This window comes from Helianthus annuus, chromosome 16 (assembly GCF_002127325.2).
Source record: "Helianthus annuus cultivar XRQ/B chromosome 16, HanXRQr2.0-SUNRISE, whole genome shotgun sequence".
Lineage (NCBI taxonomy): Eukaryota > Viridiplantae > Streptophyta > Magnoliopsida > Asterales > Asteraceae > Helianthus > Helianthus annuus.
In genome coordinates, this window is record NC_035448.2 from 129,057,959 (window position 1) to 129,084,282 (window position 26,324).

Below are 26,324 nucleotides of genomic sequence, written 5' to 3' on the forward strand. Positions count from 1 at the left end.
TTTCTTGCTTGCTTCAGACACTTCCTTTTGGTTATTTCTCTTTGTACAATCCTTTGGTTTTGGCGATTCTCTTGCTTTCGACATCTGCCGGTGCCTCCGCTCGTTCTCTTGCGTACCACAGAAACGATGGCCTGGTAATCTATTTGTGATCCTAGGATTGGATGGTTTGTGATTTATGTTTTCATTTGGTTTTAGAAGTTACTTAATTCCAGTGCTCAATATTGTATGTTCGCCGGTTAAATAGATTTAAACGGGTCGGATATGCATTCGTCTGAAATTAAAGATTTTATTTTTAATCCGAACAGGTTGGATTTTAAATTTAGCGATCGGGTCAGACTGCATAAACCCAACAGAGGGTGATTGACAACGTTGGTAGACTTTTGACCCGTTTCAACTTTCATGTGTAATTTAATTCATCTTTCTTTGCATATTGGTTCTTGAAGCTTTGTCTATCAGAGATTCTTTTGTATAAATAAAACAAACCAGACACCATCAACATATTCTCACAAAGACATTCCAAAGCCAATTAATCTTCTACAACTGATCCCCGCTAGGATTTTCAATCTCGTTTACAAATTCATGATCTGCGGGGGAACAATCGATCACTTGATTGTTTAAAGATCATCGATGGAAGGAGCGTGGGTGACTACCGATTTTCTTTTCCCGTAACAAGTCACGTGTGATTTGACTGAGTAGAGTGACCGGCTTTACCAGTAGTTACCTCAAACACCAACCATTTTTCCGGCCCCAAGGGACACGATGTGGTGGTAAGGCGTCTCTGTTCTATCCAAAAGGTAAAAATGTTCAAATCCTGCAAAGAGCATGTATAGGTGGATGATAACAGTATGAGTAGGAGTAGTTTAGTTTGCCGTTAATATGATTTAGGAGGCTGTACTCGATTGAAACTAACTAATAGATGTAAGTAGTTAATGTGATTTATGAGGCTGTACTAGTTTGAAACTAGATTCTTTTGATAAATGGATTCTTTTTAATTAAAATGCTAGTGGAAATAATTTAAAACATACCTATTTTGGATATACAATTATCAGAAGTGGTAGCAATTATTAATTAATTAATTAAAATAGCTATTTATAAAAAAATATTTAATGATACTTGTTTTTTAATAATAGAAAACGAACCCACCTTGACATAACAATTGCAAATGCTCTTAGGACCTAAACTTGTGTGTTGTCTTCACTTGACAAGTAAGGGTTGTCGTCATCATCATACTCCGTAAATCCCACCAATAGCAAAGCTAAGACAGCCTTATCTCTACTCCGTAGGAATAGAGAGGCTGCTTCCAGCGAGACCCCCGGTTCAATAGTAGTTTTGCATCAAGCCTTGGACACAAGGCACATAACACTCAACAATCGGGACAAATGCCGATTAGTGCATGTAACCTTTTGTCTTTCGGCTATCAACGCAACCACATGATGCATGATTAACCATCCTCCAATTGCAAATGCTCTTAGGACCTAAACTTGTGTGTTGAGACAAATGGTACAAGCAATTACAACATTAAAAACTAAAAATCTTGAGTTTCCTGTTTCAATCACAACAAAACTTAAATAAAACCAAAAACATCAAATAAACGACAAAGATAAACACCATAACACACTCCAAAAACGTTGATGATACCAAACAGCTGAACACAAGTCAATTGCTCTTCGATGCAGCAATTTGTTTCGCACCAACAGCAAAGAACTCTGTGATAACTTCAAGCGGCATTCCTTTAGTTTCAGGCACCTTCAAGAACACAAACACCCACGATATGATGCATACGACAGCATACAGTCCAAAAACTCCCGAGAGACCAATGGAAGTAAGCAATACGGGCAGTGAGTACGTCACGATGATGTCACAGATCCAAAAAGTGAGCGCGCAAATGGCTATGCAAAGTCCACGCACTCTGGTTGGGAAAATCTCTGCGCACAGGATGTTGGGGATTGGACCAAATCCCATCACGAAACAACAAAAATAGATCACAACGCTAGCTGTTGAGATGGCTGCATTCACAACGCTCCCAAAGTCTATTACACTTCCAATCACCAACACCACTAGGGTCAAAATCAAGACCGGAATTGTAGTCAACAGCAAAGTCCTGCAAATTCCAACACAAATGTAAACATGAGTTCAGATATTTAAGGAAAAAATAATAAAGTCGGTTAACAAAATGATATTTTTCCCATAAAATGAAGGGTGCATTGACTTTTTATGGGTCAAATAAGTTCGTATATGTTAACATTAGAAATAGAAATGTATGTAAAGTGTAAACAACCTTCTTCCAGAGATGTCCATAAGCCTCATCGCTACAGCAATGCAAGGAAGCATCAGTAAAGTCGTGATGCAACTAATAAGAAGCGATGATGACGTTGAACTAATGCCCAAATTTGATAAAAGAACGCCAACACCTGCTTCTTCAAGAATTTGAGGCGTGTAGTAAAGAACTCCATTGATTCCAGAAAACTGCAAGCGATTCAACATTAAGATTTTCAAGCAAGAATTTTGCTACAAGAACTATAACATATGTTCCATTTACGTTACCTGTTGAAGTATCTGAAGACCAATACCAACAAACAACGCATGCTTAACTCCTGGTTCAAAAAGATCCCTCCAGCTCGGGCCTTTCATTGCGGCTTCAGATGGGTGAACCATAGCCGGTCCAACTGGGTGCTGATCCACAAGATCTTTAGAGTAAAGTGCAGGCTGACTAACCAACGCTGCAGCCTGGAATACATCACCACCGTCTGCCACCATATCACCGCCAGCGATAGAAATCAATGACCCACGTTGAGATCCGGTTCCAGCTTCTTGGTGCAAATAGATTCTTTTAAACCCTCCTTCCTTCTGACCATCTTGCCCTTCTCGTTCTGTCCATTGCCACGCGAGCTGCCAACCGCCTCCGATTCCCGTGCTACTTAACTGTTCTCCTGCTGCGTTTTGCACCGCACTACCGTTTCTAACACCAAGAATACTGCCATGAGAAGCAGGCTGAATCATGTCTTTCTCGACACTTGTAGTTTGTCGGGAAATTAAGGGAGAATGCAAGTTGTCATCAGAATCATTCCCGGCACCATCGGATCCGTAATCATCACCTTCTCTACCGACACTCTCTTCATCCCAATCCTCGTGTTTAGCTTGATTTCCAGTAACACTGAACATACTTCCGAAGTGTGGGAACAGCATGCTTCCTTTGCTACCAGCAGCATCCGGAAGCTTCTCGTGGACACTACCGAAGAGGGTGACGAGTGGATCCATAAGGGGGACACTCGGGTTTATAGTACTTCCTTGACGAGATGCAATACCAAGCATACTCTGTCCGGTGACGGGTCGAGCAATCCACGAGACCCCTGCTTCGTGACCGTACAGCTTGATTTTCGCAGCTTCGTCTTGATCCTGTTCGAGATCATTTGCAGGGGCGATTATGAATTCTTCTATTGATGTTTCTCCCCCGACTCCTAGCCCCTCAACTAGTAAAGCCATCTCACCTGTTTAATTAAACAAAATCAGAAACACATATGACAAATCTTAGCTATTTTAATGAAACAAGATAATTACAGGTACTAAATGCTTCTAGTAAAGAATTAGATAAGATCATAGACCACTAGTGCTGGCAGAATGGGCATTGAGTTGAAACATGTCATTATTAATGCTGGTTAAAACTTGGCTGGCCAAGGTAGGGTGACCACAAAACACTTTTTTTCTCTATGTTTTTAAATTGCCAGTAAATGTTTAACGGGTTAGTTATGATTACCGCAAACTATTTTATCAAAAGAATAACCCAAATCTTAAAATAAAATGATTTAGGAAGTTAATAGACTGTGTGAGACTTTCAAACTGATTGATCCACAAAACCCAATTAACCCGTTTAGCTATATTTTTTATCTAAACTGTTTTGAGAAGAAAACACAACCAGAAGCAGTGACAACTCAAAAGTAAATGGGTCGTAATCGCCTCCTCTACATACTACAAATCATAGTTGTTAATAGCGAATAGGGGTAAATAGCGACAAGCTACCTATACGCTACATAGCGATAGCGAGCGCTATTTGATGTTTAGCGATAACGTATTAGAGTTTTAAAAAAATACGGTTTTATTCACGAATTTAAGGTTTTTTGATGCAATTAGTGAAGATTACAGCTGTTTGGCCGATTAAAATGCCTAACGATTAGGTTTTTAATATTTAAAAAAAAAAACTAATTGTCGCTATTGAGCGCTAAACATCAGAGAGTGATGATCCAGAGCTACGCTATTCGATTTAGCGCTCGTTATCATCGCTGTTAACAACTATGCTACAAATTGGTGAAATGATTTCAGATTCATGCCACAAATAGTTCTACAATAGAGAAACTGTTAAGAAACAACTTGCCTGACACGTCTTCTTTCCCACGTAGCCTCTGCAAAACCTGTTTGGCTTCCTGCATTCTACCTTTGCTAACAAGCCACCTTGGAGACTCCGGCAAGAAAAATATGGTAAGAAAAAGATAAACGAGTGACGGGATGGAGAGCACCCCGAGCATCAACCTCCAGTTAGGCGACTCCATTAATGACATCCCAAACACCATGCAGTACGACAAAAACATCCCACCAGAACCCGTAAACTGAGGCAACGTATTGAGTGACCCTCTTATTTCAGGAGGTGCCGTCTCGGATATATAGACAGGAACAAGAGTGACCGCCAACCCGATCCCAAAACCGTCTAACAATCTACCCAAAAGAAGGATGTAAACATTGGGTGCCCATAGCATAACTAGACCGCTGAGAAAATACAAAACTGATGATATGATAAGCATGGGCCGTCGACCAAGCCAATCCGCTACTCCACCAGAGCAAGTTGTAACCAAGGTGGCACCAATTAATGATGTAGCCACAATCAAACCTTCAATGGTTGGTTCACTTTCCAAGTGAAACTCTTTCTTTATGTATAACACAGCTCCTAAATTGCAAAAAAAATAAAACAATTATGTTCTAGATACATTGTTTACAGCAAACAATTAACAGTAACAGTGTAAGACCAACAAGGGCTGTGAACGAACCAAGACGTTCAGCGAATAGTTTGTTAACTGTTTGGCGGGAAGTTTGTTTAATAAATAAATGAACGAACATAAACAGAGGCTGCGCTCGTTATTTATGTTCGTGAATGTGTTCGTTTATGTTTAATAGTTCATTAAGGTTTTTAATTTTTATATTTATTTTAATACTTCAAAATTCCCACTAATAAAATATTAATAAGTATCAGTGTATAGTGTATTGTATGTATATTACATATCTTTAAAAATATTGTATGTATTACTTCAAACACTAATAAAATATTTAATATATGTTCCCACTAATAAAATATTTAATTAATGAATCAACACGAAGAAAATCTTGTTCTGTAACTGTTCACAATCAGCTCGTGAACACATTTATTTCATTACCGAACGAACACAAACAACGCCTTACACAAACACCAAATCTGTACAAAATAAATCATACTAATGTTTCGGATCCATTTTCGAGATCCGAATGGATCCCTAGGGATCTGAAATTTTAGCAACTCACCAGCAATAGTGGCGTTATCCCATCCTTGAAGCAGATTACCAACAGCAGCAGCAACAGCCACAAGCACTGCTCCACTCATCTTCACAGCTTAATTTCAAACTACAACATAAAATCCAGTTCACTAGATCCACAATCCAAACTTCCACACACAGAGTAACACATACACAACACAAAACAGATCAAAAAATCAAATTGCAACAATCTCACCCACACATAACCCTAGAACTAACTCCTATTCAGATTCACATCAAAAACAACCAACAATTCATGCTAATTTAACAGATAAACTTGAAAATAAAACCTAATCTAAGATTCGTTCGACGATAAGATTCGTATCAATTACCTTCGATGATTACACAAACCCTAAGTGAACTTCAGCACCGTTATCTGTAAATCGCATTTGATTTAAATAACGCAATTGAAAATCCGCAACAATCAATGATCAAACGATTGAATCGCCGTTGATTGCTTGAATAATTAATGAACAACGTACAAATCGGTGCAAGTGAACACTGTTGATGTACGAATCAATGAAATTGTTTGCTTCAGTGAATGTGTTGCTGCTTTTGTAGAGAGAGAGTGAGAGTGAGATGATGAGAGAGAAGACTCTTGGTTGAAAAACGTCTGCATCTGTTGAGGGGGTGTTTACTTGAGTGAGAGGTTGAGGGGTGGATTGGTTGTTAAGTGGAAGTTGAGGGGGTGTTTTTGAAAATCTGGTGACGATTTGGACCGTTCTTTTCGCCTTTTGTAACAGCCGATCTGCGTGCGACACTTTTGTGGGTTGACGTCAGCAATCTTGATGGTATATTCGGTTTTAGATCTAGTTATAATATTATTTAATGCTGGAAAATATCAGATTGATATCATGAATAAATTGAATAAATGTTTAGATGTTACGTACAATTTAAATAAGGATATGCGGTATGGTGATGTTCCTTTTTTGAAGGATGGTTCGTAACGTAGATCTCGGGTGTGATGATAGGATAAAGAGGATGGAGGTATGGAAATGAGGAAAGGACCTAAAATATATGTATATGTTGTATGTATATATGTGTTTGTGAGGAGGTTTTGTCCTCTAGTGGGACGGCTTGAACGTCCTATATCCGACGATTTGGACGCCGCTCGCGGAGGGGGGGGGGGGAGAGCTCCGGCGTCGGTGGGACCTCCATTTGTGGAATGGTTATTTGCGGAATGATACTTGCAAACGGGTTCTAGTAAATTGAATGACAAATATATTACTATTTGTAATCATTAAATTTGTGCACAAAATTTATCGTAGACAAAAGTTATGTTGACCATGTGCTAGTAAATGGTGACTTGAATTGTTTCCATTTATGGTTCTTGTAAATTGAATTCATCTAGTAAATTGAATTCATTCCTTGTAATCATCAAATTTGATTGCGACGCCGCTCGCCGCGGGGGGGGGGGGGGGGGAGTGGGAAGAGCTCCGGCGTCGGTGAGAGACGGTCCAAGGATGCTTCCCACACCGTGTAGTGTAATGTAATGCTAGATTTAGCATAAATTGAATAAATGTTTAGATGTTACGTAAATTTTAAATAATGTAATAATGCTAGATTTAGCATATTTAAAAAACTAAAAGGAAATATTATCGTTATTAAATTTTTTTACCAGAGAACACAACGCATATATCTATCTGTAATTTATTTTTAAAATCCACTTATTATTATTATTAAGTTAACAAAACTAAACCTCGTGTTATGAGAGACCAATAGGCCATCGACGCTAAAATAATTATTTACTTTCAAAAATAATAATAACTAGTTTTATGTTTTGCCCGCGTTGCGGGGCAGTCGAATGGGGCAGTCGAATATTTCTCAACCAATTAAAACAAAAACTACAATAGTTTTATTAGGAAAAAAAACCCTAAACGATGGCAACACTGCTGGAACAAAACTGTAATTTATCAGGACCAATGAGCAAGTTCTAGACGACTGCCTGACACAAATAAAAAATTATATTGAGTCAAACAATTAAAACAAAAAACAACCATAGTTTTGCTGAAAAAAACTAAAGCGATGACAATATTGAAATTTTGAGCTAGGGCGAAAGTAATTTGTCCAAGCCAATAAGGATGTATCAAGCAGCCGCCTGGCCACTTCCGTAGTTTTGCTAAAAGATTAAAACGATGACAAGACTGTAATTTAGAACCAGGGGCAAAATCGTAAATTCGACTATCAATAAAAGCGTAATTTGTCAAAAGCTACAGTGATGGAAAGACTGTAATTTTTAGCTAGGGGCAAAATCGTTATTTTAGACTGGGACAAGATCGTAATTCTATATTTGGGTAAAATCATAATTTGTACGAGCCAATGGAGAAGTGTCATGCACTGCCTCGTAACATTCCTCGCCATGGCTTATATATATATAGAACAGGATCAGGAGAGAACGCCTCAAAGTGTGAGAACGGTGAGAACGATTCTCAATCACAAGATCTTAGTGGTTTGTGGTTGAGATTGATGCGGTGACATTTTTATAAATAATAGGGGCCTTGAAACTTCCAGGAGGGGTAAAATAGAAAGATCCAAACAAAGGTGCACATGTCAATCACATGCCATTTTCCCCATCATATTTAAACGACAATAACTTTTTTATACGTGATTATTTTTCAAAAAAATTACACCATAAAACTCAGCGTTTTTTTATCTTTCCAACAAGTATACTATTGATATACTTTTCGAAAAAAAATTAACTGGGTTTTATGACGTTTTTCTGAACTGGGTGTTTTATGGCGTTTTAGACTAGGTATTTTCATGGCGTTTTTATGAACTATGTGTTTTTATAGCGTTTTAACCAGTTATTTTCATGACGTTTTTCTGAATTGAGTGTTTTATGGTGTTTTATGGCGTTTTCAACCGAGTTTTTTCATGGTGTTTTTCTGAACTGGTGTTTTATGGCGTTTTTACAATACAAATTAAGATTTTTCTCAGCTCAAAAGATATTAATTTAGTCGGTTAGACACAAAAATTGGTTTTTTGAGCTATATGGCTAAAAAATGGGTTTTTGAGCCGTTGTAAATTATAGCTAAAAAAAATAGTTTGGCGCGACGTTTTAACTGGGAGCTTATGGCGTTTTTTGAGCTATATGGCTCAAAAAAATGGTTTTTTTTGAGCTGTTGTAAATTATAGCTCAGAAAAATAGTTTTTTTATGGTGTTTTAATGGGAGCTTGCTAAAAAAATGGTTTTCTTGAGCTGTTGTAAATTATAGCTCAAAAAATAGTTTTTTTTTGGCGTGGCGTTTTAACTGGAGCTTATGGCGTTTTTTTGAGGTATATGGCTCAAAAAATGGTTTTTTTGAGCTGTCGTAAATTATAATTCAAAAAAATAGTGTTTTTTTTTTTTTGTTATGGCGTTTTAATGGGAGCTATATGGCTCAAAAAAATGGTTTTTTTGAGCTGTTGTAAATTATAGCTCAAAAAATAACTTTTTTTGGTGTGGCGTTTTAACTGGGAGTTTATGGCGTTTTTTGAGCTCTATGGCTCAAAAAAATGGATTTTTTGAGCTGTTGTAAATTATAGCTCAAAAAATAGTTTTTTATGGCGTTTTATTTGAACAACCAGTAGTTCACGTGAGTGGGTTTTTTTGACAATATTACCCCTTAGTGTAATTTAACATCAATGCCACATGTCACCACCAAAATTGTTCTCACCGTTCTCACATTTTTCACTGTTCTCTCTATATCCTGACCCTATATATATATATATATATATATATATATATAGGTTCAGGATTTAAAGAGAACGATGAAAAGTGTGAGAACGGTGAGAACGCTTATGAATCGTCCGATCAAAACAATCTATGGACTAGATTGACGCGATGGCTTTTTCGTAAATAACACGAATTCTATTGAGTGGACACGCTTCATTAAGGGTAAAAAGGTCTTTAAACTTCTATACCAAAACGCCAAAGTAATGAATAAAACACCATTACTGGCCAAAACGCATCCCTATATAAACAAAACATTCTCATACATAAGAACACAACTCCCCCAACCTGAAAACGCCATATTTTCTACTATATAACATTCATCTTACAACGCCAAAAATTCCAAAACATCAAACACACCTACTAAAAAACGTCATATTTTACTATATAACAATCATCTTAGAAAACGCCAAATCTCTCAAATATCAAAAATTTCCAAAAAATGGACGTTTCTTTCAGATACACTATTTCCTCAATAAAACGCCAAAAATGCCAAAAAAAACGTTTCTTGTATATTCAATATTGTTCTACGCGAAGTTTCGGAGAATGCATTCTTTCCTGAGGTGCTGTGACTCAAATAACATCTTGCTGAATGAGATGGACAAAACTTCAAGAAAAAGATACTGGTGTCAGACTTATGTCAGTTTTTGTGTTTTGTTACTGATGAATAATATAATGGCATGAATAGACGAATGACACTGATGAGTGGTTTGAAGATACATGTCACACCCCGATATTTCCACATATTACCGGTGGGCTCGGTGGGGAGTATCGTGACGTAGTTAATATCATCATTGTCACTACACACAATATAATAGCACAGGGAAGGCTGGGTAAATAAACTATTACAAACCATAGTGTCTGAGTGTTCGAGTGAAAAGAATATACAGACTGGAATGTAATAAGATCCACAGGGGATCATAAAAATACAAAGAAACAAAATAACAGACTTCAGGTATCTATGGATTTGCAAGATCCTCTTATGACATCTAAAAGTTACGAGAGGTACCTGTCAATCAGCCTTTAAGGAAATACGTCAGTTTACACTGGTAAATACAATTAACTGGCTCTTTTGAAAACATTTATGAAAATTGATTTAAGTGCACATGGCACAAATCATTTATAACTTGGGACAATTATTTAAAGATAATCTTGTATACAGGTTTACATGTTTGTCATACAATTGGGGCCGGTTGGAAGCCGGTCGTGATTAACTGGCTCACCACTTATAGAACCCACAAAGGAGTTATCCCCAACATGTGGGTTTATATATATTATTTAGCATTTGCATCTGTCAGGTGTATGCCTACACCTCGTGCATAGGTCGTGGCCATTTTCAAATGAAATGAGCCGAGGATATCCAGGACACGGTCGAATTAACCCCCAATGTTTATGTTATCAAACAAGACAGATTAAAACGGGTTATGCAAATTTATTACTCACAATCCGATTAAATGATTTCATACCCGACCAAGCGATATTATTATACCGTATCCCAAGCCCGTATAAGGGAAAATAAATTAAAAGTATTTACCTGAGCTAGAAGTATAATCCTAAAGCTTTTTGATGGCACCTTCTACCGGAAGCTATTTAATCTGTATAGAAGTTTATTACCTATTAGGATGCTAACGGGTCTTTAATTAAGTCAAGGACTTAGACCGGCTAGCTAGAAGGAAACCTTACGGTTCTAAACGCTAGATTAAGCGGAGACCGGAATAGAATGTGGTTTAGACCCGACAAGCTTGGATACTTGTATAATATGGGTAAACTAAACACATTCTGGAAATTGAGGATTTATTGATGAGGTTAAGCCCGTTTTGACTATTTTATGTAAACTAGTCACATAAGCCGATCCGAACGCATAAATGCGTAACGGGTAACCAAATGAATCATATACAGGTCTTAATCGTTATTATGCTCAAAATATGTTAATACATCAGTAAGATGTTAACATATATGACCAAAAAGTAATTTAAACCAAGTTAAGTCCTATAAGGGTAATTTGATAATTTTAATGCTCATAAAAGAGTTTAAATGTTAAACTGAGTTTCAGGTCTGATACAATCAGTAAAAATATGTATTTTTATAAGTTATAATAGTAAAGTATTGCATATATGTGAAATTTATCTTATATAACCAAACTATGCACCGTAGGGGCATTTTGGTAATTTCACATAAGCTTTAAAGGTCAAAATTAGAATCCTGAGTTAAAAACTTTGGCTTACTGTTTAATTACATAAATTAACTTAAAACATCAGTAGATAATAAGTTTTATATGCCAAAAATAGTTTTAACTCATACTATGCGCTAAAAACGCTTAAAAGTCGGTTTTAAGCGATTTTTGGGTTAAAATTGGAAATCTGAGTTTTTGATCAGTTTATAAAGTTCAATATATTTTATTTATCATATAAAATCAGTAGCAAAAAGTTTGGTTTCAAAATGTTATGTAAAACTCATTTTATGCATGAAAAGGGTAAAACCAACGATTACCGAATTAAGCTATAATCTTATGTTATGCTCAGCCTAAAAATAAATAAAAATCTCTAAAAATCTCAAAATATTATTTTACATCAGTAGGTAAAAAGTTTGGTATCAAAAATTGGGTTTAGATAGGCTTGATGCTAATTACGCCATTTAATTAATAAAAAGCTTTCTAATTATGCTATTGAGCATAACTCCTAATCTAGACCTCAAACTGATGTCAAATTTTCGGTACAAGTCTAAATATCAGTAGCAAAGGTGTTTGTCCATTCACATTGCTAAAAATCTCAGTTGTGTGTCAAAAGGGCGTTTATGGCATTTTTAAGCATATTGACGATCAAGTGCATATAATTCAAACCACTAAGCACCATGCAATATAACTCCAGAGGGTTATACTACTAAGTAATGTGGTCCTAAAGGAAGCTTAAAACATGGGAGAATTAAGCTTAAACGGTCAGAACTGAAAGTCAAAGCAAAAGTCAAGCTTTTGCGACTTTCGGTTATAAACTGACCTTAGACTATTAATTGTCGGGTTAGGACTGATAAAACATGTTCTAAAATTAATTACCAAGTCATTGGAATGTTAAAATATAATTTAGAACTTCTGTTTTACTAATTTAAATCATTTTCAAACATTCTGTCCAGTTTGACTTTTTGTTAAACTAGTTTGACCCAACAATTAACCAGTCAAACGAGATAATTAGGAGGTGCCCTTTTAAGGGTTAATCACCTACCTTAATATGGTTCTATAACCACTTTCGTTTTGATCAGTGGTTAGACCATATATGATTAAACTGAAAGTCAAATCTAATTTACGACAAGTTTGACTTTTCGGTAATTAAGCTAATAAAAACGACTAAACAAGTAATTAAACGCTTACTAATGGTCCTTGTTACTGCATACATCTGTTGACTTGTCTTGTATCGAGTCTTAGATTACATTGTATAGATTAGGGCATGTTTTACGAGAAAATAGGAAGTCTTAGTGTGTTAGAAGTCTGATTTCGCTCCTAGGTCTAATTTCGCTCCTAATGACATTTGGGTGATTTCGGGCGAAATCACATGTGGTTGATTTCGCTCCAAATGGTCTGTTTGGTTTCGAGCGAAATCACAAGCCCTATATATAGGACACTTTAGAGCGAAATCAAGTAACTGTTCATGTAATTCCATACCGAACTGCTGCCGGTGTGAAGACTGAATGTATTTGTGATCTAATCAATACAATCAGTAGTTAAAAGTGAAGAATCAGCTGTTTCTAAGTCAGTTACTTGTTTTCCGCACCTGTAACTCATCAAAACTCCTCTGAACGACTCATTCGGATCAGTCGAACGATCCTACAAGTGGTATCAGAGCCAGTTGGAGGAGTTCTGTAGTTTACAGCCAAATTTCATTGAAATCTCTTGCTTCTACACCTTCTTTTATCATTTCAGGAAGTTTTCACGGTCTAAATTGAACGAAATGTTCACAGTTTGTTTAAAATTGGACATAGACAAACCCTGGAGAGTTTCATTGCTAAAATCGGACTAAAAATGGACAAAATGGACCTTCGAGTTGATTTCGCTCGAACTGGACTTTCCTGATTTCGCTCGAAACCGTCTGATTTCACTCTAAAATTGCTGTTAATTCCGCTCCAAGCAACAAAGTCTGTGATTTCGCTCCAGAGGTTCTTGTGGTTTCGCTCCAAGTTGACAAGACAGTGATTTCGCTCCAAACTATGTTCTGATTTCGCTCCAAGCTGCAAGTTCTGATTCCGCTCCTGTGTCAATTGTGATTTCGCTTCAAACATCATTTAGTGATTTTGCTCCAAAGGCTATTTTGGGATTTCGCTCGAAAACTGTTTCTTGGTTAATTCCGCTCCAAAGTAACTGTTTTTTAAAAAACGTGATAAGTAATCATGAGTGAAGAGTTTTACAACGCGTTCGCTTCATCCCCGACTACTCCTGTTTCCATTGCTCAGAACATGAACTTGGAAAACGAGACTGGAACGTTACAAAAGCCCCCGAAACTGATGAGTATTGAAGAATACTACGGGTGGAAAGACCGATTCGAAAACTGGGTTCTGGCAAACCATCTTAGGTCATGGGAATGTATTCTGAAGAAGTACGTTTTGCCACGAACAGATCTGCAGGTTATCAAAGAGTTATCAGAATTCAGTGATCAAGAAAGAGATATGTATCGTGCCGAAAAGATGATGATCAGTCTGCTTCAGCAAGCTATCAAAGAAGACATCTTCATTTTGCTCCAACATGACAAAACTTCAAAGTCAATTTGGGATGCTCTTCGTGTTAAATTTGAGGGTAGTGAGAACATGATTAAGAGCAAAAAGGCATTGCTCAAGAAAGAGTTTGATCTGTTCAGTAGTTTACCGGGAGAGGATACAAAGAAGCTGATAGAACGATACTGCCACTTAGTGCGATCCATGTCGATGCTGAGTATCACAAAAGATCGTGAAGAGTGGGTAGACAAGCTAGCTGATGCGTTACCGCAGAAAGAGTGGGGAACCTATTTGATGATTCTGAAAAATACCGGTGTTTATGATGGGTTAACGATTTCTCAGTTTATCGAAAAAATTGAAAGTCAGGATTTGGAACAGCAGAAGATCGCGAGGATGAACAGTCCAAGTAGTCAACAGGATGTGAAAATGTATTACAAGGGTAGTGTGTCGGAAGCTGAAAGAAGCCCAAAGATTCAAACTGCTTTTAGTGCTGGTGATTCAACAGAAAAAGCTGATCAAAGTTCAAACAAAAGCATTGGTTTTTCTTCATTTCCGAGAGTCAATCCAAAAGAGTCAACTACAAGTTTCATTTCTCAAAGCACAAAGAGTGGAAGTGGTTATGTGATACAGTGTAACATCGCTTTGAATCTTCGAGAGGGTCAAAGTTTTTCTGAAGAAACCGCAAAAGATCACATGGCTCTACTTGGTTTAGTGTTACTATCTTATGAAGGTCTAGTGGCTGGGAGGATCGGAAATCCTATGCTCACAAAGGAGGATTACGATCAGATAGACGCCGAAGAGATGGAATTGATGGATATTAAATGGTGTCTAGCTAGTGTTCTTAGGCGAGCTGAAAAATTCAAGCTGATTACTGGGAGAAATGACTTTCTTGATGCACATGTGTCTACTTTAGGTTTTGATAAATCTAAAGTTACGTGTTTTCGTTGCAGGGAGAAAGGGCATTTCAAGAGAGAATGCAAGAACAGAGAAGCTAGTGGAGCTCAAAATCCATTCGAAAAAGACGATTACTACCGGAAAGCCATTTATCAACAAGTGGGTCAACAGCAACAGCAAGAACCGCAGGTGGCTCATGGTAGAAGAATCGAGGATTCAAAAAGAGCGTGTTTGATGGATTTCAACTGGAACAATTACATATCACCTGAAAGCAAAGCATGCTTAGTCGATCAAGATGATGAAAGGCTACCTGAAGGCTTCAGCTGGGATATGTTTGTGGATGAAAAGGGAGATTTTAAAGCATTCATTGCTAAGATCGTGAAAGAACCTGATATGTTCACTGCATGGATGAAATCTATCGGTGAACTGTAAAGTCTGTTACATCTAATGAAAGCTCACTAAGTGCTGATGATAGTTCACAAAGTGATGCAAGTTCAGAAAAGGAAGTTGTTTTTGATCAAACACCATCTGACTCTGGTTCATCGGATGACAATTCTAAAAAATCTGTACAATTTGATTAGTCACCAACTGATGACAACAGTAGTGACGATGAGGAAGAAAAACATATTAATATTGCAAAATTTCATCTGTCTCCTGAAAGTTTTCATTTCTATTTTGCAGATCGCTTGGAGAAGCTGAAGGAGAAAAGAGCTGCAAAAGAACAACAACAAATGAAAACTGATGATATTGTTCAGGATGAGAATGTTGAAAGTGTTGTTAAGGAGGGTGTTGAGATAGAGCAAGTTAATGAAGAAGAAAAGGTGACAGAAGCTGAGAAAGTGATTGAAGAAGAGAAAATAGTTGAAATTAAAGAAGTTGAAAAGATAGTTGAAATTGCCAAGCCTTGTTTAAAATGTCTTGAAGCTTGCAAAGAATGCAAAGTCAAAGATGAAATGATAGCTGAGTATGAAAAGAAGAAGGAGCAGTTATTGTTCAACCTCAACTATGTGAAAAAATCTTATGATGTCTTAAACAGAACAGTAACTGGTCTTCAAAAGACAAACTCTGAAAGAGAACAAGCTTTGACAATGATGAATGTTGTTATGATGACTAAACAGAAAGCTATCAACTTTTACATCGAGGAGAGTGCAAAATGGAAGCAAGAGTTGGAAACAGAGAAAATTGGGAATGAGAGAAATAGACGTTTATTGCGGAGTTATTCTAGTTCTGATTATCTCATTGATAGAATTTATCCGACTGTTGCAGGTATGGAAGCTTTCCAAGATGAGAAGACAAAGAAAAAGGATATTGGTAAGAAACCGACTGTTAGCTATAACAAGAGTCCGCCTCCAATCTGGGAAGGGTATTTTCCTAGAAAATCAAACGAGGAGCAACTCGAAAAAGCAGTCAATATAAAGCTAAAAACCGACACAACTGATGATTTACCAGAAAACATTGACGTCACTTTTACATCGTCTGACACTGATCATGAGTATGAGTTAATCAAAAAGGTGGTCGATCAGGTGTTAGAAACTGATGAAGAGTTCGAGTCAAAATCTGAGTCTGGAGGTTCATGTCCGTCGGTCAACAATCCAAAATCGTCGGTTAAACGGTCTTACAGTAAAGAATTTTTATTATCAAAAGCAAATTTGGATGATGAAATATTTGAAGTAGCATACACTTTAAATGATTCTGACAAATTATACTCTGACAAAGAGTATCCAATAAGAAGTGTTCGTTTTGACATGATCAAAAAGGTTTTCAAAATGACAGAAGTTAATATTTCTGAAATAAAAGATTTAAATCTTACTGGAAAACCTAAAAAATACACTTCAAGAGTTCAACAATGTTTAAACAAGAAAAAAGGTTACAATTCTGGTCCTGTTTTTCAAAAGAAACCAGACCAAAATCGTAGCTACAAAAAGAAAGGTCTTAGTTTTATTCCACCAGAAAACTATAAAAATGAGAAAAATTCTAAAACAAAAACAGAATTTATTTCAGGTGGAAGTGCAGAAGAAGAGCAGAAGAAACCATTCTGGAAGCAATCAAACTAGGAGTTTCTTGCTGAGAAGAAAAGGAATGGAACTGGAGTGTTTCATCCAAGAGAGACTCGAATCTGTTACAAATGCAATGAAGTTGGTCACATTGCATGGAACTGTCCGAAAAATGCAAAGACAAAACAGGGAGTTTCTGAAAAACTCAAAGAGAAAGTTGTTGATGTTAAACCACCAACTAAAAACGTCAAAATTTTTGAAAATTCTATTCATGAAGTTGGTGAATGTTCTAAGAAAAATGTTTACAAAAAGAAAGGAAAAGACAACCAAGTGTGGGTTGTTAAGAAAGTTGATGAGAAAGTCGGCGATGAATCTGGTTCCACAAAGCCAAAAGAGCCACAAGTTGAGGTAAAAAATTCAGTGAATGATGAAGAATTTCCATCACTGAATTTTGAAGAGGTTAAACAAAAGGTTGGAAAGGTTGAAATCTCGGGACAATTTTACACCGAGAAAAATGAATTTGATGTCGAGAAAACATTCAATGGGAATGTTAAGAAATTTTTTGGGAAAATGCTTAATGGGAAAGCAAAGGGGGTTAAAGATTTTTATGCAACTAAAAAGGCAACTTACAACCCTACTGCGCAAGAATTGAAAACCATCAAGTCTGAAAAGACTTGGATGGAAATTTGTTTTCCTTGAAGTCTTAGGACTATGCCAGAGATCCCAAGCTTGTAATCGTGGATCAGGAATCGGCATCATTCATGTTTAATGAGTTTGTATGAAAGTTCTTGAAAATTGTTGAAATTTTACAGATTGAAGGACTACGCCGGAGCTTCCAGGTTGGTAAGTGCGAAGAAGGAATCGACATCCTGATTGGTAAAATGATTTATGTAGACGTGACATTCCTACAATTGGTATTGTTTGTATTTTCTTCAAGTGGTACAGAGGTTGCTTAATTGCAAAATGGTAAATCAGGGACATTAAGTTGTACTTGATTTACTACACATGATAAAACGATGAACAAGATGATGAACCATATCCTCGATCTTAACAAGTGGTAAACCTACAAGTGATAAAAACAAATTCATTTTCCGGAAAAATCATTTTGATTAAAACAAACTTAAGTGTTTTGAAATCTAAATGAGAAAATGGTTTGTTGAAAGGGGAAGTTCAGATTGTTTATGCCTAAGTGGATGGCGAATTGATGTGATTCGATGTCAGTTGTCAAGTTTCTGTATTGTTTGTTTTACATTTTATGTTTCATGTGGGTCAAGAGTTTAGTTTGTTTTCATTTTTCTTTAATGTGTTTGCATTTTAGGGGGAGTAGAAATTTTCTGAAAATCCAAAAACATTAGAAAATTTGAAAAAGTAAAAAACATGATAAAATTCAAAAACGAGTTTTGTTGTACAAAAGAGGAAATGATAGTACATCAGTAGACTGTCACAACATGCTAAAAAATTGGAATGTAAAAATGTGATAAACAATCTCACGGCGGATGTGTCAGTAGGTTTTTGCACATTTAGTAAATTGTGACGAGATATAAACCTAAATTTCAATCTTGCTTAGTTTGTGGGGAACAACTTCTTGGATATATAGGTAACCCCTGAAACCTTGTTTGAAAGATCCCTTATTCTGAGATACTAGGTCTTTATACTCAGTGATATCTGGGGTATTATCCCGGGACTTCTGCTGTATGGAAATACTAACCATGTCCCCGGATAATGCTTTCTGCAAAAGCTTGAAACATAGCTACGCCCTCAGTAAGTTGATGAAACAATAAAATTGATAGTCACTGCTGTTGTAATCAAAAGATCCTCTAAAGGGGACACACCAAAAGTCGAAGCCGTCATCTCTTTGCGTATACGGAAGTATCGACCTGAGCTCTCACGGCCCTCGCAATTAACCCCTGAACAGATATCATCTGTGGTATACTCACCTGTAAGACTGAATATTGGGATCTGGATACAGGAGTATATTCAACTAGTGGGACACACGAATAAGTTCAAGTGTTTAAAACATTAACATCGTATCTCGTTTCAATTGAACTTTGTATGAAAATTTAAGTGGAAATATATACTGACAATCTAGGTGAATTGTTTAGAACTTAAAATGAAATGAAGCTTAACGGTGTTAGTGACGTGTCTCATAAACTGATATGATCCTCTTACGCAAACTCACAAAAAATATTATCTGTAAATATTACTCTACTGTTTTTATTTTCTCTTATTTCAAAATCCAAAAATATTTTCAGTGTGTTTTAGCATAATTTAAAAAAAAATACTAAAAGATTTTCGACAACTGATGTTGGAAAGCTGATTTTCAAAATCTCAAGTGCTAAACATGATGAGCAAAATTTGAGGGGGAGTGTGTACTTTGAAATTAAATGGTTTTAAAATCTTATCTTTAAATTGGTTCATCAAAAATTTTTGTTTGATCTGAGGGAGAGTGAATGTTGGTGCATACCTCAATATTTGAAATATTGAAATATGTGAAATTTACTTTGAGGTAGAGGTTTTGCAGATAACTTGAGCTAGACGAAAGCCAGGTGACGATCTTGAAATCAAGGCTGTATGCTAGTCTGAGCCAGGTAAATCGATCTTGACGCTGGAAGAGAGCCAGATTATGATCTTGGAACGATTCTCTAAAGAGTCAGGTTTCCGATTCTTGTGGACTCTGAAGACAAAGTATAAGCCAGGCTATCAATCATGGACAAAGTGTGAAAGCCAGAAAACGATCCTGAAGCTGATGATGCTGATGAACTTAAGAAATGCCAGCATATCGCAAGGGGGAGTCTGAAGACAATCTGAAGATGAAGAGAGAGAATGAAGCCCAGAGACTGATAGAGACTGAAGTTGCAAAGACACGACACAGTCAGACTCGACACTGAAGACTCGTCAACATTTGAGGGGGAGTCTGTTAGTGCATACATCTGTCGACTTCGACTTGTATCGAGTCTTAGATTACATTGTATAGATTAGGGCACGTTTTACGAGAAAATAGGAAGTCTCAGTGTGTTAGAAGTCTGATTTCGCTCCTAGGTCTAATTTCGCTCCTAATGATATTTGGGTGATTTCGGGCGAAATTTACACATGTGGTTGATTTCGCTCCAAATGGTCTGTTTGGTTTCGAGCGAAATCACAAGCCCTATATATAGGACACTTTAGAGCGAAATCAAGTAACTGTTCATGTAATTCCATATTGAACTGCTGCCGGTGTGAAGACTGAATGTATTTGTGATCTAATCAATACAATCAATAGTTAAAAGTGAAGAATTGGCTATTTCTAAGTCAGTTACTTGTTTTCCGCACCTGTAACTGATCAAAACTCCTCTGAACGACTCATTCGGATCAGTCGAACGATCCTACAGTCCTAGCTGTCTTTTCTACACTTGGAATCTTCTCCTAATTGATTGCAAGCTCCAGAAGTTGTCCCTTTGAAGTTGTTTCCAAAGTGTGCATATGAACATGAGACTAGCTCTCCTTATATAGTGATTTCCAATCTCCTAGATCAACTGCAGGTGTAATGGGACATCCTAGGATCACTCCAGGTGTCCTAGTTGATTTATGAAACCATTTGAGAGCCCCTAGGATCGATAAAAATGAGTCTAAGTCGGTTAACAGCTGATAACCTGCACTTGGCAGGTTTTTCAGCGCTGGGCACTCTTACGCCGCCCGCGTAAGAGTTCTTGAAGGCCTACGCGGCCCGCCTGAAACCGGGTTTCAGGTTAAACAAGTTTTAAACCTGTCTAATTCAGTCCCTGGTCGTTTAAAACCCCTTTTAACCTTATTTTTGGCGTATAAGGCCCTTGTAGTTAATTTGTAGAGGCTCAAGGATGTATAAACTAACTTTGTTAGGCTCGGGTTCGTTAACTATGACTATGAATGCAAGTTTCATCAAGTTGACACTTATAGCCCAAAGTCTTGAAAACAAGCTTAACGATCTCGAAATCACGTGAAATTTTTATCACTTATTCTTGAGAGTATATTTGAATATTTTCGAAGCCTCGGTTTCGTTAAAAGGTCACTCAGAGGTCAGAATTTAACATGTTGACACGTTTAACCCTTGTAGTTTTATAATCTTCCGATTATTTTTACAAACGGCTTCTTATATCCAATTGATCACTCGTTTAAGGATATATTCTTCACGTATGGTCATTCAGAGGCCTAAGTTTGGCATGTTGACACTTTTAGTCCCTCTGTATACATAGTTTCACTGTTTGACAACTTTAGTCCTTCAAACTCAATCTTTCACATATTTAGAGTTTAGGACACGTGTCTATACATAATTGGACACGTTTTTACGTGGTGTTACAATACATATTCAAACAAAAAATTCACGTGGTGTTACAATACATATTCAAACAAAAAACTCATGTCATATTGTCTTTCCAAACGGCCATAAAAACACAAGCATGACAAAGCCAAACCACCAGTGAACATGTTTCAAAGAAAAAAGAGACTGATGACAGTGAAGATTTGGAAGATGAATTGTTTCTATTTTCAGTTTTTTAATTTTTCTTTTCTGTTGTTTGTTATGTATTTTTCGACTAAGAATAAAAAGTTTAATAAAGAGCCAAAAAGTCATAAAGATTGGGAAACGCCATAATGCAGTAAAACGCCAAAAAATGCCCAACCTATAATAAAAGTAATTTGGAGAAGTATTATTAAAAGCTAAAAATGGGAAAAAAACGCCAAAAACTACTTAAAGCCATTAAAAAAACGCTAAAGTTGTAAGATGGAATGTCTATGACCATAAAAGCTCATAAAAAGCCGAACAAAAACAGTAAAAAATACACACAGTAACCGAAAAGACGGCTATTTTATTAATATCATTTATTATAAATAAAAATCCCGCCTAAACTACGCGCCAAAAACATCCTATAAGGGAGACGTCTCTGCACAATCCACTGATTATCCCACAAAAAATAAACGCCATCTTTCCAAGAAACCATTCACTTTAAAACGTCAAAAAAGATACTTAAAAAAGCCACAGATGCGGAACCTCATTTCTTCTATATTGAGTATTGTTCTGAATGAAGTTTCACTGAATAGATTCTACTCTGAGGTGGGTATATCTATAAGCTTTTGCTGAATGAGATGGACAAATATTCAGGAAAAAATGAAGTAAAAGACACTTTTACCCCTTAATGAAGACGGGTGTTATGTAGGAAAATAAGGATCTACATAAGGTATTCAAAACAGGTTCAAAACGCCAAAAAGGTTAAAGTAGAAGAGGCTGATGACAGTGAAGATTTGGAAGAGAAATAAGATTATAATTTTTATTTTTTTTTCAATTTCTATTGTTTGTTATCTAATTCTCTGATTTTATTATCTAATCATTTACTTACAAAAAAAATTTAATATAAAACGCCAAAAACACCAAAACGCCTGATAGTGTGAAAACTGAGAGAACGGATGCTAGCAAAGCACGATGTTGCTATAAAACGCCAAACAAGGTATTACTGAAAAATCAACACTAATTCACATATGAAATTGAAACGAAACGGTAATTGCTAAATAGTAAAATAAAAAGACGGTACAATTATTACCAAACAATTATTATATTAAAACCCACTACATGGAAAACTGAATTTATTTATCTTTTCAAAACGCCATAATTGTCTGTCACATTATAGGCCTGAATCCTACTTGATATAATAAACATCAAGAAAATTACTGATGTTTTTTACATCATATACATGCATCCTGATTTAAAAAACAATAAAAACGACAAAACATACTTAAAACGCCAAAATGTTTACTATGATCCTGATCTACAAACAACAAAATGCCGCGTATTTATTAAACGCCAAAAAATGGAAACAGGATGTGACACGCGTTTAAAAAAAGAAATACGAAAGGACAAAAAAGCCCCTCCGCCCTTCTCTATGTCGCGTGACACATGTTGGGCCAGGATGCGTTCTCACCGTTCTCACACTTTTGAGCGTTTTCTCCTGATCCCGTTTATATATATATATATATATATATATATATATATAGGGTAGGGTTCATGCGAGAACCACCTTTATTGCGAGAACCGCGAGAACCAATGTGAAAACAAAAAAATACCTAAAAAAAATCCAAAAAACAAAAAAAAATTTTAAATATTTTTTCGAAAAAAAATCGCTATATTTCGTTACAAAAAAAAACTTTTTTTTTCGAGTAACAGTTATAGATGCACATGTGCATATGTATCATTTCTTGGACAAATTCCGTAATATATTAACAGTAGTAGAAAAATGCACTTTCATTTACATTACCATCCGCAATACAATACTTTTTACATTACCAATAATTAGAATGCGCATGTGTATTATTATGTATAACCATGATATAACGTGTTTTGGTACAAAAGGTTCGTAATTTTAAATGATGAAGTAGGCCTATACACATGTGTTTTGGTTAGTTATATCCAGTGGTTGATGGTTTGATTATATTTGTCACTTTATGATGTAATATGTTGTTTGGGTGGTATAAAGGGTATTGATGTACATGTAATAAAGTGAAATATTGGTAATGGTATTGTATTATGGATGGTAGGAGGCAATAGTATTGTATTACGGATGATAGGATGTAATGGTAGTGTATTATGGATGGTATAATAGATGAAAGGGAAAGTATATTCAAAGTGGTGTACGAAAATACGTTATAATATGTTCATACATATGGATGCACATGTGCATTTCTAGTGTTGTTAATGTTATAAAAAGTTCATACATATAGATGCACGTGTGCATTTCTAGTATTGTTAATGTAAAAAGTAGTGTATTATGAATGGTAGTGTAAATGAAAGTGCGATTGTCGGATATTAGCAATGTATTACGGAATTTGTCAAAGAAATGAGACATGTGCATGGATAATTGTTACTCGAATTTATTTATTTTTTTGATTTTTTTTTGTGACGAAATATAGCGATTTTTAAAAGAAATATTAAAAAATATATATTTTTGAGTGTTTTTTGATTATTTTTAGGTATTTTTTGGTTGTATTCACACTTGGTTCTCGCGGTTCTCACAATAAAGGGTGGTTCCTAACGGATCCTTTTCCTATATATATATATATGTACTGGATCAGGAGAAAACGCCCCAAAGTGTGAGAACGGGGAGAATGGATCCTGGCCCAACACGTGGCACGCGATATAGTGAAGGGCGGATGGGCTTTTTTGTCCTTTTATATTCTTTTTTTCAATTCATCTCATAACACCGCTTCATTTTTTTTGGCGTTTAGTTAGATTCAACAAATACATGACGTTTTTATTGTTTTTTTAGATCACATGCATAATAAATATTTTGGCGTTTAGTAAAATCATTTAGTAATTATAACTTCTTTTCCTCCATGGCGTTTCCCAAATTCACTAGGCGTTTTTGTAGATTTCAACAGTTCATATATGCTATCAAGGTAAATTTCTTGGCGTTCATGGCGTTTTTAAATTCATTAGTAATTTAAAAGAGTACAGCTAAGATGAAATCAAACAAAAACTAATAGTCTTCTGTGGATGGTATTACATCAGAGATGTAACTATCGCTTTGTTCATCACTCTCCTCAAACTCATCATCATCATCTTGTTCATTGGCGTATAACGCCATAATCTCGTCTCTTCTTTGTTGCATCCTATACTTGAATGTAATCACAACGCTGGATCTAGCATCGTTCGAAGGTGCTAAATCACAGAGTTGTTCAAGAAGATGTAGTCTATCTGTGTTCAGCACTTCGTCCATTGTCAATGAGTAATCCACCCCGTGTAGATAGCTCACCTTCACCGTTGGCAAGATATTTCCTTCTTGGAGGGGCAACACCCATTTTTTTTAATTGAAGCGAGCGATGTTTCCAGGCAAGATATTGCCTTCTTCTAGGGGCAACACCCATTTGATGGGTGGATAGGGGTGGTGTGGGTGGCGTGAAGGAGCTTGCCCTCCCATTTCCACACCCCATTACGTGGAGTTTAAGGGTCTGTTAGGTATAAAGTAATGGAATGAACAACAGAATAGAATGAACTAAGGGTCTGTTCGGTATGGTGTAATGGAATAGACGATGGAATGGAATAGAGGAGGTAATGGAATGGACAAGGGAATGCAATGGATCATTACCATTTCATGTCTTGTTTGGTTACCATTGGGAATGGAATGAATTAATACCGTGTATTGTTTGGTAGGCAAAAAAAGATGAATGAATAAAATCGATGGAGAGTGCTGGTGGTTGGTGGTGGTAGGCGACGACGAAGGCGATGGCGGGTGCGGCGGTGGCAGATTGCGGGTGGCGATGACGATGGTAGGTGGCGGCGGTGGCAAAGGTGGTGGTGGGTGGCGACGGTGGCAACGATGGTGGTGGGTGTCGGGTGGCGACAACAGTGGGCATCGGTGGTCAATGGTGGTGATGGGTGGTGGTGACAGTAGTGGGTTATGGTGTTGTGAATGAAGAGTGCAAGAGTGGATGGAATGAAAAAACATGGGGAGAGATGTAATGATTTTGAGGGAATGAAATGCATTATGTAATGGGTGATTCCATTGTGTTGACCAACCAAACACTCTTTTCTTGATTCCATCGTAATGGTCCATTCCATTCCGTATCTTATTCCTGCATACCAAACACTACCTAAGGAATAGAATAGACAACATAATGAAATGGATCATTCAATTCCATTGTGAGGTTTGGCTACCCATTTGCGAATAGAATGAATCATTACTTTGTATAGTTTTATAGAAAAAAACGAGTAATGAAATACAATTAATAAAAATGACAAAAATATAATTGTCCTAATAATAATAATAATAATAATAATAATAATAATAATCGTAGATGTCTTTCCATTCCTTGAAGGAATGAAAAAAACACACCCGTACCAAGGAATGAAAATTTTTATATCTGGAAAGTATCACATTCTTATGAAATGATTCATTTCATTACCACATGATAACCAAACACGTTTTTTCATTCCATTAAAACGATCCATTCCATTCCGCCTTCAATTCCCTCATACCAAACACTACCTAAATGATTTCTAAGGTTTTAACAATAACATGATCTACATATTATCTAGAAGACTAGTATTAGGGGTGTTCATCGAATCCAATGTCGAATTTTCAAATTATTCTAATAATTTTTATTTTCCCTTGAATTCGAAAAATCTACCCAATTCGTTTCGAATAAAAAACCCAATTCGTATTCGATTAAAAATTCGAATTCGAGTAAATTCGATTTGATTCAGATTCTTTTACAACATGTAAAAAAAACTAGCAAAGTGAAACATAAATTTTAAAGCAGTCATAAAACATGATATCATATTAAAAAGTTTCAAATAAAGTAACGTAAGTCTAAAATGCAAAACGAGAAGTCATGAATAACCACTTCACATTACAAGTTAATATTTTTAGGGTTAGAAATCTACTGATAGATTTGTTACTTAGGTTTTAGTTATGAGCCATGTAGTGGGTTTGGTAATCGGTAATTTTAATACATGGAATAAATTTTGAAAAT

General features: G+C 36.2%; 1 protein-coding gene across 1 annotated transcript; it reads right to left on the reverse strand.

Moving 5' to 3' along the window:
* Window positions 1-1,471: 1,471 nt before the first annotated feature.
* On the reverse strand, window positions 1,472-6,167 carry LOC110918677 (monosaccharide-sensing protein 2). Its single transcript, XM_022162953.2, has 6 exons — window positions 5,888-6,167; window positions 5,545-5,643; window positions 4,370-4,936; window positions 2,545-3,488; window positions 2,279-2,466; window positions 1,472-2,101 (listed from the first exon to the last, which is right to left on the reverse strand). Exons 2-6 carry the CDS (start codon window positions 5,621-5,623, stop codon window positions 1,657-1,659), a joined length of 2,223 nt encoding a protein of 740 aa, XP_022018645.1. The 5' UTR covers window positions 5,624-5,643; window positions 5,888-6,167; the 3' UTR covers window positions 1,472-1,656.
* Between the last annotated feature and the right edge of the window lie 20,157 nt (window positions 6,168-26,324).

Bases quoted from the DNA above. Each gene is read 5' to 3' on its own strand.
- LOC110918677 (XM_022162953.2), bottom strand. From the start codon at position 5,623: ATGAGTGGAGCAGTGCTTGTGGCTGTTGCTGCTGCTGTTGGTAATCTG. The intron at 4,937-5,544 runs GTGAGTTGCTAA...TTTGCAATTTAG, and splicing joins GGATAACGCCACTATTGCTG to GAGCTGTGTTATACATAAAG. The intron at 2,102-2,278 runs GTTGTTTACACT...TGGAATTTGCAG, and splicing joins ATGGACATCTCTGGAAGAAG to GACTTTGCTGTTGACTACAA.